Source organism: Mytilus galloprovincialis, chromosome 3, assembly GCF_965363235.1.
Source record: "Mytilus galloprovincialis chromosome 3, xbMytGall1.hap1.1, whole genome shotgun sequence".
In the NCBI taxonomy this organism is placed as follows: domain Eukaryota; kingdom Metazoa; phylum Mollusca; class Bivalvia; order Mytilida; family Mytilidae; genus Mytilus; species Mytilus galloprovincialis.
The window spans coordinates 33,336,058-33,354,397 of NC_134840.1; the positions used below are offsets into that span (position 1 = coordinate 33,336,058).

The window sequence follows — 18,340 nt, forward strand, 5'->3', positions numbered from 1 at the left end:
TATAATCTTCAAATCAAAATGGATTAAAAAATGCTGTATTCTCTATTGTCTTGAAGTAGTACTACAGCCAAGATGGGAAACAACTGGCTTTAAAAGCAAGAATTAAAGTTCAAGAATATATTAAAACCACACCAAGACACGACCCATCAAGTATTGAACAAATTTCCAATGACCTTGCCTTTTTTCTTTTCAGATTTGCTAAGCAGAAAACCAATGACTCAATTCTGACTAAACTACAGCTTTGTTTAAATTAATAAAGATCTTTCAACTCTCTATTCTATTTTCTGTTGATTATTATAAAATAGGCAATGAAATTTCAGCCTTCAAAATTTTTGAAAACAAATCCAGAGGATAATGAAAATAATTGCCCTGATGATGATGTAATACAACTTTAGTTTGTGGTCATTACTTTTATTTGGTTGTACAATGTTGGATTTCTGTAAACATTCTAATACTGTCCATAGCTATGCTTTTTTGAGTATTTTTAACCCGTAGGACTTTACTGTGGTAGGTCCAATAACAAAATAAATTAACAAGAATATAATTGTAGTTGAGATTGTCACATTTTATGCTTCCTCTCCTTCTCCTTCCTCCTCTTCAAATTCACCCTCTTCCTCAGCAGTTGCATCCTGGTATTGTTGGTATTCTGAGACCAAGTCATTCATGTTGGATTCAGCTTCTGTGAATTCCATCTCATCCATACCTTCACCAGTATACCAATGCAAGAAAGCCTTTCGTCTGAACATAGCAGTAAATTGTTCCGAAATACGTTTGAATAATTCTTGGATGGCTGTGCTGTTTCCAATAAATGTAGCAGACATTTTCAGACCTCTTGGTGGAATGTCACAGACTGCTGTCTTGACGTTGTTGGGAATCCATTCAACAAAGTAGCTGCTGTTCTTGTTCTGTACGTTCAACATCTGTTCATCTACTTCCTTCATTGACATACGACCACGGAACATGGCAGCTACTGTGAGATATCTACCGTGACGTGGATCACAAGCAGCCATCATGTTCTTGGCATCAAACATCTGCTGGGTAAGTTCTGGTACAGTCAAGGCTCTGTACTGCTGGCTACCACGGGATGTCAATGGGGCAAATCCTGGCATGAAGAAGTGAAGACGTGGGAATGGTACCATGTTGACAGCCAATTTACGGAGATCAGCATTTAATTGACCTGGAAATCTGAGGCAAGTGGTAACTCCAGACATAGTGGCAGAGACTAAATGGTTCAAGTCACCATATGTTGGAGTAGTTAGTTTCAAAGTACGGAAGCAGATATCATAAAGAGCTTCATTGTCAATACAGTATGTTTCATCAGTGTTTTCTACCAGTTGATGGACAGAGAGGGTGGCATTGTATGGTTCTACAACAGTGTCTGATACCTGAAAAGATACAACAGTAAAGATCATTAGTCACCTGTACAATTAAGTTACAAGACAAAATCTAAGGTGTGTTTCCCAAGGTCAGATTATAGTGTGTAGCGCTGTGGATCTATTTTATTGGTTTACTGCCAATAGTGTCTTACTGAATTACTTACACATTACAACATGATGTTGAACTTTTTTTCTTATCACTGAATCATTAAAAAATTTAACAAATAAGCAAACGTAACTGAAATGATTTAAATAACAATTTTTTTTAAAGTCAGATTTACATTCTAATCACCAACCAAATACTTACTTTAGGTGATGGTACGACGGAGAAGGTGTTCATGATTCTATCTGGGTATTCTTCTCTGATTTTGGAGATCAAGAGGGTTCCCATACCAGATCCAGTTCCACCTCCCAAAGAATGTGTAAGTTGGAATCCCTGAAGACAGTCACAACTCTCAGCTTCTTTCCTCACAACATCTAATACTGAATCTACTAATTCGGCACCTTCTGTATAATGTCCCTTAGCCCAGTTGTTGCCTGCACCTGATTGTCCGAACACAAAATTGTCTGGTCTAAAGATTTGTCCAAAAGGACCAGATCTGACAGAGTCCATAGTTCCTGGCTCAAGATCGACCAAAATTGCACGTGGTACATATTTGCCTCCTGAAAACAATAAAAGTAATCATTATTATTGTTAAAAATTCAGATGTTATAAGGTAATACACATATAAACACACACACAATGTATCATCGTTAAGATGTTATTTTATCAGATTCTGACAGAACATATTTTGTACATTTACACCAAAGTAAAGTTTTCCTTAGACCAATATGCACATAAATATTTTCAATATTATACAGCCAGTATGTATATATCTTTTTATATACTGCAGCTGTCCTTTTTGAGCAGTCAAATTGCATTGACTGTATATTCATATATGATATACAGTCACTGACCGTATATCACCTTGTTTATGACGTTGACAATATGTTTCCGTAGAGTTTTATTTATGACGTCAATAAAAGATACAGGTTCGCGTAAATTTTACGTCGTCCGCTCCAAATTGAAAAAGGATGGTTTTTACCCTAAATACTTCATTTAGAACACTTATAAGAGTTGCAGTATATAAAGAATAACCATACATTGTCTCGAAATATCAATCAGTTATTTGTACTCGGCTCGAAACAGGTAGAAATGCTCGGCACAGCCTCGCTTTCTACCTGTTTCTAAGCCTTATACATTGATATTTCGAGACAATGTATGGTTATTCTATATGTAAATTTATTTTAGAGCAAGTGGATTAGAGCCCAGCTTTTCTTTTTTCTTTCATTAATTTTTGAATAACTTGCATATTTAGTTTCAACATGTTTATTTATAGAGGATTGGGAAACAAGTTATTACAATTTATATTAATCCCTTTCAACTTTGCTGGTGCAAGTGCTGCCTTGTAGCAGCATTAGCAAGCTTTTTTTCCATGCCTACAAGGGTGTCTTTTACGTATAAGAGATTTCGATTCAGCCATTTATCGTCCCCTTCGGCTTCCGATTCGACTATCATCATTTCTTGATACCATACTCTGCATATTTGTATTTATTGAATTTTATTCTTGTACAAATGTAGTTATGTAAACAAATTCCTTCATAGAACATTTACACCAATCACAAATTATGGTCCAAGGGAGGTAACCACAAGGATTTTTTTTATTTTGTTTTTCAACTTCAAAATTTTAATAATTCTGTCAAGAAATAAATAATGTGAAATTTATAATATAATTTACAATTCTGTTACAACAACTTATTGTCATTTTAAAACTTGAGTGTTGTAAAAATCCAGTCAATCAGTGTTCGAGTTTAAATTTATAAGCTATTTATTTCACAAAACACCGTTTGCTATTTACATACCTGTAGCTTCATTGTAGTATACATTTATTCTTTCTAATTGCAGATCTGAATCACCATGGTATGTTCCTGTGGGGTCAATTCCGTGTTCGTCTGAGATGACTTCCCAGAACTGAAAGTAAATATTGTTTGTCAATGGCAATGCATAGAATGTACTGTATACGAGTAGAAACAATATTAATCCAACTTTCAGAAAGAAAGAAAAACCACATTATTAACGGAAAATAAGCTGAACAGACAGACATCATTAACATATCAAGAGTACACCAGACAACTTCGTACGTCTAAGGAAAAAACTCGGTAAAATCAATTATATTATGGTAAACAGTTGGGGGAAAAACAATAATAAACCTAAATTACTTATCAATATTAAACGGAAGGTGAAATGTATATTGACAGTTTTGTATATTTATCGATACAAAATATCGTTTTTAAACGAGCCGCTGACAGCGCAGCGCAAGAAAGTAATTTCGCGCATCATAATATTTCACTTTTCTTAGCAAAAAACATTGTAAAAAAAAAACTTACTTTAGCACCAATCTGGTTTCCACACTGTCCAGCCTGAATGTGTACGATTTCCCTCATTTTGATTTAAGTTTGTAATGTGTGTCCTTTGCTGGAACTTTGAATTTTACTTGCCTACGGTTGAACCGGGCGCGCGCAAGATTTATACCAAAGCCGATGCACAACCTGAATAATTCCGATCCGATTAAAAGTTCGATTGGTTAATCGATTTTGGAGGACTATTTTAATTTTAAACAATAGTTCTTTTTCTTTAAAATAGCTGAAAAATCGAAATTTTCAAATAAGATATTTATTTTCAAAGTTGATTGGAAGCAATTTATTGAAACATTATGGATTCAAACTAAAGAATAAATGAAATAGAAAAATTCAGTGCGGAAGAATCGGAGAAAGTTGTAATTCATGGTCGTCAAGTTAACAATAAACTTCACGTCATAATCTACTGTATGAATGAAAGCGAGAACATGGGTACCCACAACAATCTACTATTACAAAATAGCCAAGACAGATTATACCATTTGCTAAAAAAAAAAAAACCTCACCGAAACAGTACTGTTTAGAAGAAAAGAACACCGACGTCATAATAATGGATCATTATGGGGAATGTGCATTTCCTAAATCCCGCTATTTTCACTTTAACCATGTTCCCTCGACACCCCCCCCCCCCCCCCCCCCCCCCAATAATCCCGCATCTCGTGTTTAACCTCTACACCCAAAATCCCAAGAGTTCGCCCATTTTTTGAAATTGAAGTTTGTTTTTTATCATAAAAATAATAATGATAATCATTAATAAAAAAAGCCGAAAAGATAACTGAATGTAACGTCTTTGTTAATATGTCCGGCCGGCCTACTTTATCATTGCCGGGAGAGGTGCGCACACCAATCTTTTTGTTCAATGTTGTATGGATGAGCAGCAGTGTCGGATATAGAGGGTTGGAACCCCCTTTTTGTCGATCAATGCAATTGAATAGGAACAAATTGTTGGAACCCGGCCCCCTTTTTGCCGATAAATCATGCAATTGAATAGGAACAATTTGTTAGAACCCCGGCCTTTTTGACGATCAATGCAAAAAAAATTAGAATATATAGGGAAATATGGTTTAAACCCCTTTCTCCTGGTTTGAAATAGCCCTCTATAAATTGCTGGATCTGCTCCTGAGCAGTAAAAAACACTGATCCACAACCTCATTTCCTTCATATATTTTGAATGACAAAAATACAGTCACATCATATAATTTTGGCAAAAAAATATAGATGAAGCTATAGATAATCGGATTACGCTATTTCCTGGAGAGATACTGAACAGTTTAGACAAATACCTGAATAATTCTTAATTTCATATTTTCATATTTTCATACTTATGAATTAGTAAGCAACCTTGTCATATTTTATCCTTCATTTCTAGACATAAAGCTGAAAATATCGACCTTTTCTATGATCCACCGACCACCCCGAGTCATTTCATAACATAATAAGTTCCTAAACCGTTCTTTCACAGGGTTCGATCCAGTCATCTTTATAAGGGGATTCCAACACAGGATAAAAAGGGGGGGAGTCAAACCATATGTTTCCAATTCAAAAGCACTGATAGTTAAAAAGGGGATTAAACACCCGGAACACACTTCCCCTGGATCCGCCATGTCAGCATTAATACATGTACCTTAAATGTTCTTCCGTGTATCAATCATTAAATTTAACAATGATAAACATGCTTTGTTAGATGATTGTTTCCTTTCTTAAAACTGTCGATGCTTTGTTGCTATTTGGATAAATTTAGAGAGTTTAATCATCAAGATGGAGGTTAGTATGTCTTCCCTTTTTGTTTGATAAACGGATCCAAGGGGTTGTTGCTTATCGTTTTTATGATGCAAATTTACAAATGAATTAAGGGACAACATCAAAAGTTCAATGAAGGATAAAAAACTTAATTCACATAGTTTTTTCACTGACCCCCACACCCCCCCTCGTAACTTAATTTGGGAAAAATTGATTGACCAATAGGGATATATGTAAAATCGATTTAAGAATAACAAAACTTGCAGCAATCCTGACCCCCCCACCCCCAAACTATTTGATTTAAGTTTTTTATCCTACATCGATCTTTTGATGTCGTCCCTAAGTGTTTCAATCTCATAGGATGTGGTAAATAACAATGTGGAATAAAGAAAACGATCTTTATTACCAAGACTGTGTATTGAGTGTCGAGGCATTTTAATAAAATAAAAATGGGACCTTCATATGCGTAAGACCACGATCTAATTCGTTTATCATCCTAAAGCATCGCCAGATTTAAAGATGGGATCGTAGACACATTTACCCTTTGGTCACGGAATCATTGAATCGTTTTGTTACTTTATTGAAATCCAACAACACATGTAAATACTCAGTTGGAAATCAATGATTAAAATTTGATTAAGTTGAACTTTAATTGTTAATCGATTTATTCTTTCAGAACATTGCGATCTTGTATGACCATAATATAACTGCAAATGATACATGTACGTAAATGTGGGAAGCATGTCTGATCGTAAGCCTAAAGTTTTTTTTATTGTTTACCACAATTTCCTGCTAAAACGTCAATAAACGTCAAAAATTTATAATCACATTACTTATTTATGAATAATACCGTTATTTAATCAGTAAGATAATTACATCGATAATCAAATAATCCGTCAAGATTATCTTAATTATAAATTAGCAACTAGATTGAGCACGATTTGTTCCTATCAGGACGGAGCAATTGTCAGTGACACAAGTTTTCTTCAAGGATAGTTGAATTTACAAATATTCGTTCTTTGAACTGTGGGATTTAAAAAATGCACATTACCACCATGCAGGGGCGCAAGTCTCGAAAATTGAAAAGACAACGACGAGCGGAACAAGTCATATAGTTATGGATGATATTGTGCTAAACAATCATAAAAATTGTAAGAAAAGTGATTACCACTGACCCGATATGGTTTGGAGGGGAAAACAAGGGGTGTACGCCCTCAACGCCCTTATCCTGGATCCGCATATGACTATGGTTAAACAGTTTTAAAATCTACACGAAACTTGCTTAACTATTTCTTGTGTAGTTGTAAAATACCACAATTGACCATCGGAATTGACGTTGTATATATACATCCATAAATAAAACCGACAAAACATAGTTCTTTTTAAAAGTGTTAGACAGTCATAATGCCTCGTTGGACATTTTGTTATTTACAAAAAGAGTTTTATTCACATAAGGCTCATTTTAGATATTTGATATCTGTTATCGATCTTTCACAGATTAAGTCTCCTCTCAGAAGATAAATATAAATATTCCTTTTGAAAAAGCGAAATTGTTAGCCCATTTCTTTTAAGCATCTCTTTAAAATGGTCGAGGTTCATAACAAAATAGAGGAGAACATAGGTATGTTATTGTCTGTATACACAAAGAACTAATAACTCACAATAATTCCACTTATGGTATGTATGCCCTGTCTACGTAAATAAAGGAAATTCCTACTGAAATAAAAAATACCTATTAGATTTTTATAAAACAATTTTGTATAGATAATGACGGTATAATACATGTAAATTAAGATAAACAATTTTGTATAGATAATGACGGTATAATACATGCAAATTAAGATAAAATGTAGATAGGTCTGTGTGCTTGTTGTCTTCGTTTTTTTAACGATATAAGCCATCATTTGAAAACAAGAGTGAACACGCTGAAATGTCTCGCCTTCTTTACCAATCATTGGTATTAGTAAATATGCACTTTATTCAACTAACGAACTTAACTTGATCCAGGCAAATGAGGTCAAGTTCATATAAACCAAACTTGAACATGTTCACCTTACAATCATTCAATACACTGCATATATATGACCTTATGCTTATAGTTTCTAAGAAACAGACTTAACAAAGAAAACTAAACATTGACAAATGAACTATAAATGATGTCAAGTTCGGTGAACCATACCAGACTGACATGTTCAGATTACGATTTTCCCATACAACAAATTCAGTTGACCTATTACTTATAGTTTAAGAAAAACAGACCAAAGCACAAAAACTTGTCACTAAGCAAAGAACCGTGAAAATGAGGCCAAGGTCAAATAAAACATGAGATACTGACATGTACATCATAAGATATTTCCATACACCACATATAGTTGTCTTAATTGACCTATCAAGATCAAGGTCAGATAAACCTTACCAGGCAGACATGTACAGCTTACAATCATTCCATACCGTAATATAGTTAATCTATTGCTTAAAGTGTAAGAAAAACAGACCAAAAAACACATACACTTAACACTGAGCAATGTTTATATAACCGTAAAAATGAGGTCAAGTTCAAATAATACCTGCGAAATTGACATGTACATAAAATATTTTCATACACCAAATATAGTTAACCTATTGCGTATAGTATTAGAAAAAGCAGAAAAACTCAATTTTGACCACTGAACCATGAAAATGAGGTCAAGGTCAAATGACACCTGCCAGTTGAACATGTTCACATTACAATCATTCCATACACCAAATACACAATACCTATTGTTTATAGTATCTGAGATATGGACTTGACCATCAAAACTTAATCTTGTTCACTGATACATGAAATTAGTTCGAGGTCAAGTGAAAACTGACGGGCATGAGGACCTTGCAAGGTACGCACATACCAAATATAGTTATCCTATTACTCATAATAAGAATGAAATTAACATTACATAATTTTTTTTCCAAGCAGTCCCTGAACCATGAAAATAAGGTCAAAGACATTGGACATGTGACAGACGGAAATTTCGTAGCATAATGCATCTGTATACAAAGTATGAATCATCCAGGTCTTCCAACTTCTAAATATAAAGCTTTTATGAAGTTAGCTAACGCCACCGTAGCCGACGACGCCACTTCCGGATCACTATTTCTTTGTTGAGCTTTCTGCGACTTTTCAAGCTCGAAAAAAACTATCTATAACCACTGAACCATGAAAAAGAGGTCAAGGTCAGATAACACCTGTTAGTTGGGCATGTACAACTTATAATCCTTCCTTACACCAATTATAAATTAATATACCTATTGCTTATAGTATCTGAGATATGGACTTGACCATCAAAACTTTACCTTGTTCACTAGTACATGAAGTGAGGTCAAGGTCAAGGAAATCTGTCTGACAGGCATAAAGACCTTGCAAGGTACGCACATACCAAATATAGTTATCCTGTTACTTATAATAAGAGAGAAATATACATTACAAACGATTTTAACTTTTTTTCAAGTAGTCAAGTGAACCATGGAAATGAGGTCAAGGACAATGGACATGTGGCAGACGGAAACTTCGTAACATCACGCCGGATCACTATCTCTATGTCGAGCTTTCTGCGACAAAAGTCGCAGGCTCGATAAAAATTAAATTTGCATCGAGAAAAAGATTCTTTTGGATTTAAACTGTATAAAATGTACATTTAGTTTAAGGATGTATTCTTCTGACTTTTCAGTCTCGTTCAGTCTCGTTGAAATCTCGTTCTTGAATTATTTCCAAAACATGTGATAGAAGTGGAAAATATCAATGAATTTTAAAAATATTATAAGCAAACATAAATCTGTGAAAAAATTGTGTATTTACAGTGAATGGTTTTTGCGTAATCCAGTTTTCAAATTTTACGACCAATCAAGTCAGTATTTTTAGCCAAAATTTTGAGAAAATGGGTGAGGGATACAAAATATGATTTTACAAGAATCATGTACATCCCATATCATTTTGGTTTTTTCAAATTTCTTAGATATGTCTTTTTTTCATTCATTTATAACAAAAAGGTTGAAATAATATGCATTTTGTTCTTAAAACTGAGAAAAATCACAAAATTACAAAATTGACAGCTTGGTAAATTTTACACAAAAAAGCGTCAAAATATGATAAAACTTTTTTATATTAACACCTACCTATAGTTTTTGTATGTTAAATTTATTCAAATTGGTCCACTTCATCTTTATAGAAAGTATGAGAAAAAGTTTAATTGTGGAACTGTAATTTTTTTCATGATAATAGCCCAAAAATAGGTAAAAATCGATGAAAAATGGGGAAATCATCAAAATTGGGCATTTTCAAAGGGCCGTAGCAAAAAAAGAAGTGCACCACCATATGATTTTTTCTTCACCAATTATTTTGTTACAGTCTTATAAACCTAAAAATCAGGTTAAGAAAAAAAGTTTAATTCTAGAAATTTTTGGCTCCTCAGAGGTGTACATCCTTAACAAACTTAAAAATAATAAAAAATAAAAATTTCCAGAAGAAAATTCGAAAAGTAAGCCGTTTTTTCTTTAATATTAGGAAACAAACAGGCTATTAATGAAATTTACGGAATACAAATATGACAGACATGAACAAACGACAACTAATGATTCTATCCACAGGCTGCCGACTTACACACCAAAAATATGGATGGTGGGTGATGTTCATAATAAAATGTGACGAAAATTTCAAACATGGAAATTATTTGTTAGAATATACAAGTTATCGGAAAACGGGAAGCGATAAATCTGAAAATGCATCACACAATATAGCATCAAAGTTTATACTTGGTCATTATGTGTAAGAATATGTAAAGTATACTATATCTTCGGTAAGGCCAACTAAAATTAATTAATAGATTTTCATCCAAATTTTTGAAAAAAATGGGGCGGGTGGGAGGATTTTATTTTTTAAATTTTATTTCATATGAAACCTTCTTTTCACGTCTTATTCGATCATATATGCAAGTGTAATAATAAGATTATATCATGTAAATACATCATTAGGTATCGTGTATAAGACAATAACAATCAAAAACAAGGAGTAACCAAAGACTCATAAAACAAAAAAACATTTGCACCAACAGTTACAAATAATAAGTAGGAAACAACACAAACTCCACAAAAAACCAGGAATGAAATCAGGTGCTCCGGAAAGGTACGCATTTCCTGTACCGTATACGGCACCTGTCATGTTATTTGTTTGTTCTGTTCGGTAATGATGGAAGGTTGTTACGACTGAGGAAGAATATCACTGAGATATAATTTCTGACACACTTTTGTCATAATGGCCAATCAGCTCATGATGGCAACCATACTTGAGTGATGACCTTAATTTGATGATTCATAGCCCTGTCTTAGCAACTTTTGAGAAAGCAGTATTCCTCGTTCAACAAAATCAGCGTACATGTACTTTGAGCTAGCTCTAGAGTAACGTATCAATATTGAGACACATTTACTCCATATGCTGGTGCCGCTTTTTCTAATTCGTATTCAAGTATATATCTCTGATTGGCCACCACTGTTCTACATGTAATTGCCGCTTTAGAAACCTATTTTATAGTAAACAGCAGAAATGTGAGGAAATGCTCTCTTCAGTTGGACTACCTACATGAAATATATTTTGCTTTCTAAGCTATGTTTTGTTGTCCGAATAAAATGAAGCAAATCCATTGGTATGCAACACGAGTACGATAAGTACAGAATAAAATGAAAACTCAAACAGTGTTGAAATAATAGGGTTGGTCCTTAATATGCAAGATGCAAATATAATTACAATGTAGAACATAGTTGTTTAATGACTCTATCGTGGGTATTGGGACAGAGGATGTTTGCTGGGTTGTTTTTTTTTTACAAAAAAACGAAAGGCATGGATAAATTTATTTCTAAGAGCTTGCTGTAAATTAATAAATTAAAAATGCGTATGTTTGTCGATTTTTTGAACTCAATATACGGTCATTAATCTAAAAAGTTCATGCTTGTGTCAATTTCTTTATTCCAGTCAAATGTGTTTCACGATTCTGACGCTTTTGGGTTTCCTTCACAGTCCAAATTTCTTGACACAAAGTCATTGTATAAATAAAATAAATCCAAGGTGTTTTACTCGCAAACATTTGTCATTTGTGACATAGTGTACGGCGATTTGCGTTCTTGGACACAGCGAATATTTCACGCCCTTCTCATAATCAATCTTTTAATTTATTCTCGGTAAATGATGTTGTCATCATAGATCAGCAGAATATATCGACTTAATCATCCAGTTAGAATATTTTAAGCAATACGAAAACCGAAATTTAAAACAGGAAGTTTTACACGAAACGAAATATCGACGGTTACCGGTAACGGAAATGAACAAAATCCGGAAATCGTAATTTTTTCAAAAATAAAAAAAATCGGGGCGGGAAGATTTCAGAGGGGCGGGCGGGGATGAAAATCTATCAATTAATTTTAATTGGCCTAATAAGGAAGTACATGAGTAATCTAAATCTAAACATGCATCACACAGTAAAACATGCTTGCATGCAGTTAAGAAAGATCTTGCATGTAGAAAAATACTACCATAGTTATATGCATGACAATTGTGCGTATGTTTAAGCCGTTTTGTATGCCAAATTCAGATTGAACAGTGAAACAATACCAATCAAAACAGTCCACAATTGCTCTGGCATAAGATTAACTTTTGGAAAATTGCTCTGACCATAGGTCCCACGGCATAAAAAGTCCATAAAAGAATTCAGACGTCAGACTGAAAACAATCAAGTTTTGATGATTATAAATGAGTTACTATAAACAGTAATATTTATTTATCTAGTTGTACATATGTGTGGTCATGAGGTTAATATTTTGTACTGAGGAAATAAATTTTCATTGTAGTTTTTTCTTCATATGAAGATTGTTTTTCCCACGGGGGGGGGGGGGGGGGGGTGTAACTTCGATATTTTTTTGGTAGGGGTGTGCCATTTTTGCCTCAAAAACGTACCCATTTTAATATAACCTTCACTGAAATTCAGTACCTATAGTTATATAAATATTTAAGAAAGAATGACCTATACTTATATACAATATTTAAAATATGACCCATGCTTATATAAGCACTAACTCATCATCACTCATAATTCATAAATATACCAGCTACCCTTAAGTTTTTTTTAAATGTATTGACATCGTTTGGTGCACATATCAATAGCATATTTATATATATGTAGATCATACCCCAAATCAATATACAATTATCAAACGTAAATGCATTTTAATATAGGATGTCATTAAAAAGGTGGGTAATTTTTATATAATGACCCATATTTTTGGCACATCTCCGTATACCCAATAATAGGACGTTACCCCCCCCCCCCTGGTTTTTCCAACATTAAAAATGTTGAATAAATTATTTCCATTTACTAGTATTACAATCGACTCATATTTGACTGACTTCTGTTGTGCTTTTACTAAATCTGTGCCTCGTTTATTTTTACATTCGTTTATAACTTTTCATCAGAAATGAAACTTTGATCTTTTCCATCAGTTTTTACATCGAGATGACCGTGAGGTCATTCCGATATACTGCTATTGCCTAAATTTCCATTATGCAAATTAGTTTGGGGTTTTCAACCGATCTATACAAATTATAGATTCGCGGAAATTATCTAGTGCAAAATAATATTCCTTATCGCTTGTTTTAAGTTCATTTTTTTCAATGAATGCTCCTATAAATATTTTTTTAAAAACTCAATTTAATAATATAAAAATGTTTTGTCGTTAATAAATATATATATATAAAAGTAAAACATCATTGATAATATCTATGCTCACGTACCGAAAAATTATTATGTTAAAGCTCGCGGAAGAATATCCCAAGAACATTTTGCGACACTCGCGGCAAGGACCGGTAACTCTGTAATTGTTTTTGCGGGAAAATATGAATGGCTTCTCATATCCAATCTTTTAGAAAAATCGATTTTTACAGAAGAGTGTCTACCATGCACTTGTACTGCACTATTATTAGAATAGTACAATAGAAAGATATATACATGTAACTGTTATATTAATATATAATATAACAACAAACCACTGTATACTCTAGGTATTATTATATTAGTATAATAGTCCCACGTATACTGATTTGTATCACTACAATATAAAAGTTATAACGGCGTGGTTGAATTTCCTGTCATTTATTCATCATCCAAGCAAGTACTTGTCATAGAAAAAAAAAATATCTGTAAATTAACCTCATTTTTAGGGATAGAGATGTGATCTTTTTCTGTGACATGTGCTTTTGACCATCCACAAGAACTTGCGGTCATTCATCCGATGTTCAGTACTTCAGTACTTTGATTATCTCTGAAAGGTACAAGACTGGCTCAATGGTCCCTTCAATATTTTTTTCTACAATAAATACCGTATTATATGATTTTTTTAGTTACAAAGAGAATGTACAATATACAAGTAAACGAAGAAACTTTACGGATTGTGTTTCTCGTGCAGATATCCCCCATTGGTCTTTATAACACATTTGGGATATGATATAAAATTTGGTAATTTACAGAAAATGAATAAATTGCTATCTAGTGATCCCTCTGAATATCAGCATCTTCCAAGTAATAACACCACAACAGAAAAATCCAGAAGTCAGAAGAGCAGATAATTAAAAGAAGTTGCTTTTTATTTTACCTTTTTCACTTTGCAGTATTTCCCCTATAATCGCCCAAAAATGAAATAAAAACCCTTTAAAATTCGGTAAAATTATATCCCAAACCTGTTTGAGTCTGAAATTGCCACTATATCTAAACGATAGAGTCATTATTGGTCTTTTTATACGCAACATGAACAACTGTTTCTTACACGATAACACTTTTACGCTAACACTTTTACACACCAATGGACTGAATACAATAGTACACAGATGTAATACCCATTTTACATCTATGAATACTATTATAGGGGAGGATTGATCGCTCACCAACATTTTAAACACCGTATCATTCTGTATGTGACGGTCCTCAATATAAAAGGGCAATATAATAATCCAAACAGGTAAAGTCAAACACATGAATTACTTTTACCCACCTTTCCTTAAGGAGATAACAATCACGATGTCATGTGGTGTGCATTTTAAGTTAACTCATAATCTATGTAAGTAGTTCCAGTGGTAAGCGGTGCATTCGAATAGGTAATAATATTGTGGTGTAATATGCAAAATTGTATTTATATCTAGAAAGTCGTTATTTCATTAATTTTCATAAAATAACTTAAACTTTCATACGTTATTTGTGTTGATATTTTCTTGAAGAAAATATTGAATTTAATTTGTTTCATGTTTAGCAAACAACGTGGACTTTTTTTTCGATTCCTGTATTCCGGGCTGATTGGCCCAACTTGTAACGGTGGTCATAAGTCTGCTTCCTGGGCAATCGAGCAAATTTTGGAACAATCATACACCTATTTTTGTTTAATTTTGCATTTGACATATGATTATAATTGTTTGGCTCACTATTGTTTTCGACAGTTACATTTTACAATGAGTCCCGTATAAGATTTTTTTTTTTTGGATAAATCTGATTGGAAAATGTAATGAGGAATTTCATAAACATTTTTAAAAAATAGAGTGCGTCTAAAATTTTGAAATATTTAGCTTTGGTTCTTTTCATTTCTGGTCAGAGATGGTAAGTATTACTATTGGTCAGTTCTCAGCAATGCAAACTATGTAAACTCGGACTCAAAATAACTCTCCACTAGAGACTAAAATAACTAAATTAACTACTACAGGTCACCTTACGGCCTTCAACAATGTGGAAAACCTCAGTATTATGCAAATAACACAAAAACAATATGGTGGTCGTGAAAAAAAGGAAAACACGAAATTAAACCCTCCCTTCTCTAGAATATAAATAATTTCAAAATACATACATTATGTATTGTATGTGTCTGTTGCATGTCTTGGGACTGTTATTCAGTGTGTGTAGTTTGTTGCTGTGTAACATATTTGTTTTTCGTTCATTATCTTATACATACATACTTTTCTCGATTGGATTGATTTACATTTTTTTTTAAATTTCAGGCCCCTTTATAGTGGCATTGGTTGCGCTCATTGTTGTAGACCGTATGCTGACCTATAGTTGTTAATTTCTGTGTCGGTTGGGGCCTTGTGAAGAGTTATCTCATTGACAATCATACCACATCTTCTTATTTTTATATAATATAATCACAAAAAAACATGGGTTGGTCATATAACGTTACCTCGCTTTTCAGGTACTGGTCGGTAAGAAAATAGCAAAATCTTATATATGAAATATGCAAAAATGTTGAAGAAAGAAGAGGGCGAACAAGATTTACATCTTTGGCTAGATCAAATATTCATATTCCACTTTTTGTATATTGTTTTTTTCAACAAAAAAAAAATCACCGATTCATTGGCACAACAAAAGAATATGCAGAAAGCCAAACAAAAAAATGTCCCCCGCATGAGATTTCATATGTGACTTCAATTTGGAAAGAATACATTTTACCAATGCATTGAGATTATTTAGAATCATTATTCTTTAGACCAGCTGTTTTTTTATTTCAGAGTTCTTGCAGATCTAAATTTCCAATGTGCACTTGACAATTATAATAGTATCTGTCCGTCAGGATTACGTAACACATGCATTTAAGTTACACGCGTTTTATTCGTAAGACTCATCTTTGTATCAAATCGATCCAAATGACTCATAATAACAAAAACTTAGTAAAATGTCCAATACAACGACAAATTGCATATGATGAAACACGTCAAATTTTACAACTATTTTATGACATTTAAACCTTTATCTGTGGAAGACTATTGAAAAAGTAAATTATCTTGTGATGATTTTTATCCAACACATGTTTTAATTTGTTATCTGATGGTATATGTTATAACATGAGCTCGTGTGCATCGATATAGTTTGGTTATCACATGAAGGGAAACCTGATCCCGGGTAGATGTTCCCTTGTTCCAAGTTAATTCAGCTATAAGATGAATAACAAATCAGGTTTTGTTCATAATTAAACGGCGTTTAATTATTTGCAATGTCTCCTTAGATTGATAATAAATAATTTATATTGTTGTTTTGTCATATATATAATAAGATAAAGATGACAATAGTAAGGTTTGTTAGCAACGGTTAAAACATACCACAGCCGGGACTACTTTTTATTTGAACATTACAATGGAATGTAAATGTGTATATATATTGTATTTGTATTCGTATACCATAAATATGCCGCTTTTGTCTACACCCGTGTACTTTAACTTTAGGTGTATTTAATTTGTAAAGGCTTCTTGTGTCTGTTCTGTGATAAACAAAAATAATCTTCAAATGTATACTCATTTGGATGGGAAAATAATGAAATTATAAATAATTAAATGGATTTAGGGTACTAGTTGATCTTAATTGTAATCGCCGAAACCAACAGTTTAACCATGTAATACATTGGTTTAATTTGAATAATTTAATATTAAATATTGACAAAGTCTCATCCCCATTGACCATAAAAAAAAACTTCAATTTGCCGTCCCTTCTAATTGTTTTTTACACGAACGTCGCGTTTCACAAACTATGGCATGGACGTTTGCAAGATAAATCTTTTTTAAAGGAACGACACGTTTTTTTGCTGTTCTTCGTCTAAAAAGTCAACAGCTGAATGTTAAATCGAAACTCTATGGCGTAAAAATCTTTGGTTTAAATAGATACTTTTGAAGTCAGAAATTCAATTTAACGAGAAAAAAAAACCAAACAATTTGGCCAGTAAGTTTCATTTACTATTTACATTAGTAAAGTTTACAACAGACGTTACGGTAATTATCGATCAGAAATTAATCACACAGATTGAATTTTATAATATAAAATCCAAGGGGTTGATCTAGACAATACATAGTTGTGATATCAATTCAATAAAAGATATACATTTAAATGAACATTATTTTATATAGACCTAAATCTGTCTGTCAAACTTTATTTTTTTGCTGCGAAGGCAAATTTGAAAAGATCTCTCCGTTTATGCAAATAAAAACTGAATTAGACTTAATGAATGAAAGATGTCGGTCAGTAACCCATAAATTCTCAAAGCTTGAAAAAAATGATTTCGGAACAATTTAATGTGGTAATAATGTTTTTAAATTGGCATTTTAAGGGGAGGTAACTCTATAACAGTGCATTTTCTGAAGGAATTTACATGGAATTTTCTTATTTTGTATTTTAGCCGGAAAAAAACGTACGGTGACCCTATCTTTTCTTTTGATATTCTCAAAGCAATGTCTGAGAGCTAACTTTTCCTAATTTATTTTACAATTCTATCATTTTGTTTAGTTTCTAATTACGGTGTTTTTTTTTTGTCACATCCTGAAGCTTGAGAAAATGCGCGGTGACCTATCATTTTTATTATATTTTTGAACATATATCAATAGATACCACGTTTTGGTAAAGTATAAACAAATTCTATCATTTTTATTTTACCATACCACCTTAAGCAGACAAAAAGTATGAATGTTGCATGTTATAAAAGTAAAAGTACAATAAAATAAATACGTATCGATTTTCTAAATAAAGATTACTTTACTTTACTTTACTTTATAAAATGTGACGAGTCAATTCTTTGGACTTCGTACAGGTATTCATGATCAATGATAGATGTTTTTCCATTCATTCGCTGAAGTAGTTTGTACAATTCCTCTTTTTTGTCAACCAAATCGAATAAATACATTTATTACATTGGTTGCAATGAATAACATTGATTTCCCAGTTAAATAAAAA

General features: G+C 32.8%; 1 protein-coding gene across 1 annotated transcript; it reads right to left on the reverse strand.

Moving 5' to 3' along the window:
• Window positions 1-390: 390 nt before the first annotated feature.
• Window positions 391-3,966, reverse strand: LOC143067772 (tubulin beta chain-like). Its single transcript, XM_076241309.1, has 4 exons — window positions 3,804-3,966; window positions 3,279-3,387; window positions 1,684-2,039; window positions 391-1,385 (listed from the first exon to the last, which is right to left on the reverse strand). Exons 1-4 carry the CDS (start codon window positions 3,858-3,860, stop codon window positions 567-569), a joined length of 1,341 nt encoding a protein of 446 aa, XP_076097424.1. The 5' UTR covers window positions 3,861-3,966; the 3' UTR covers window positions 391-566.
• Window positions 3,967-18,340: the final 14,374 nt, after the last annotated feature.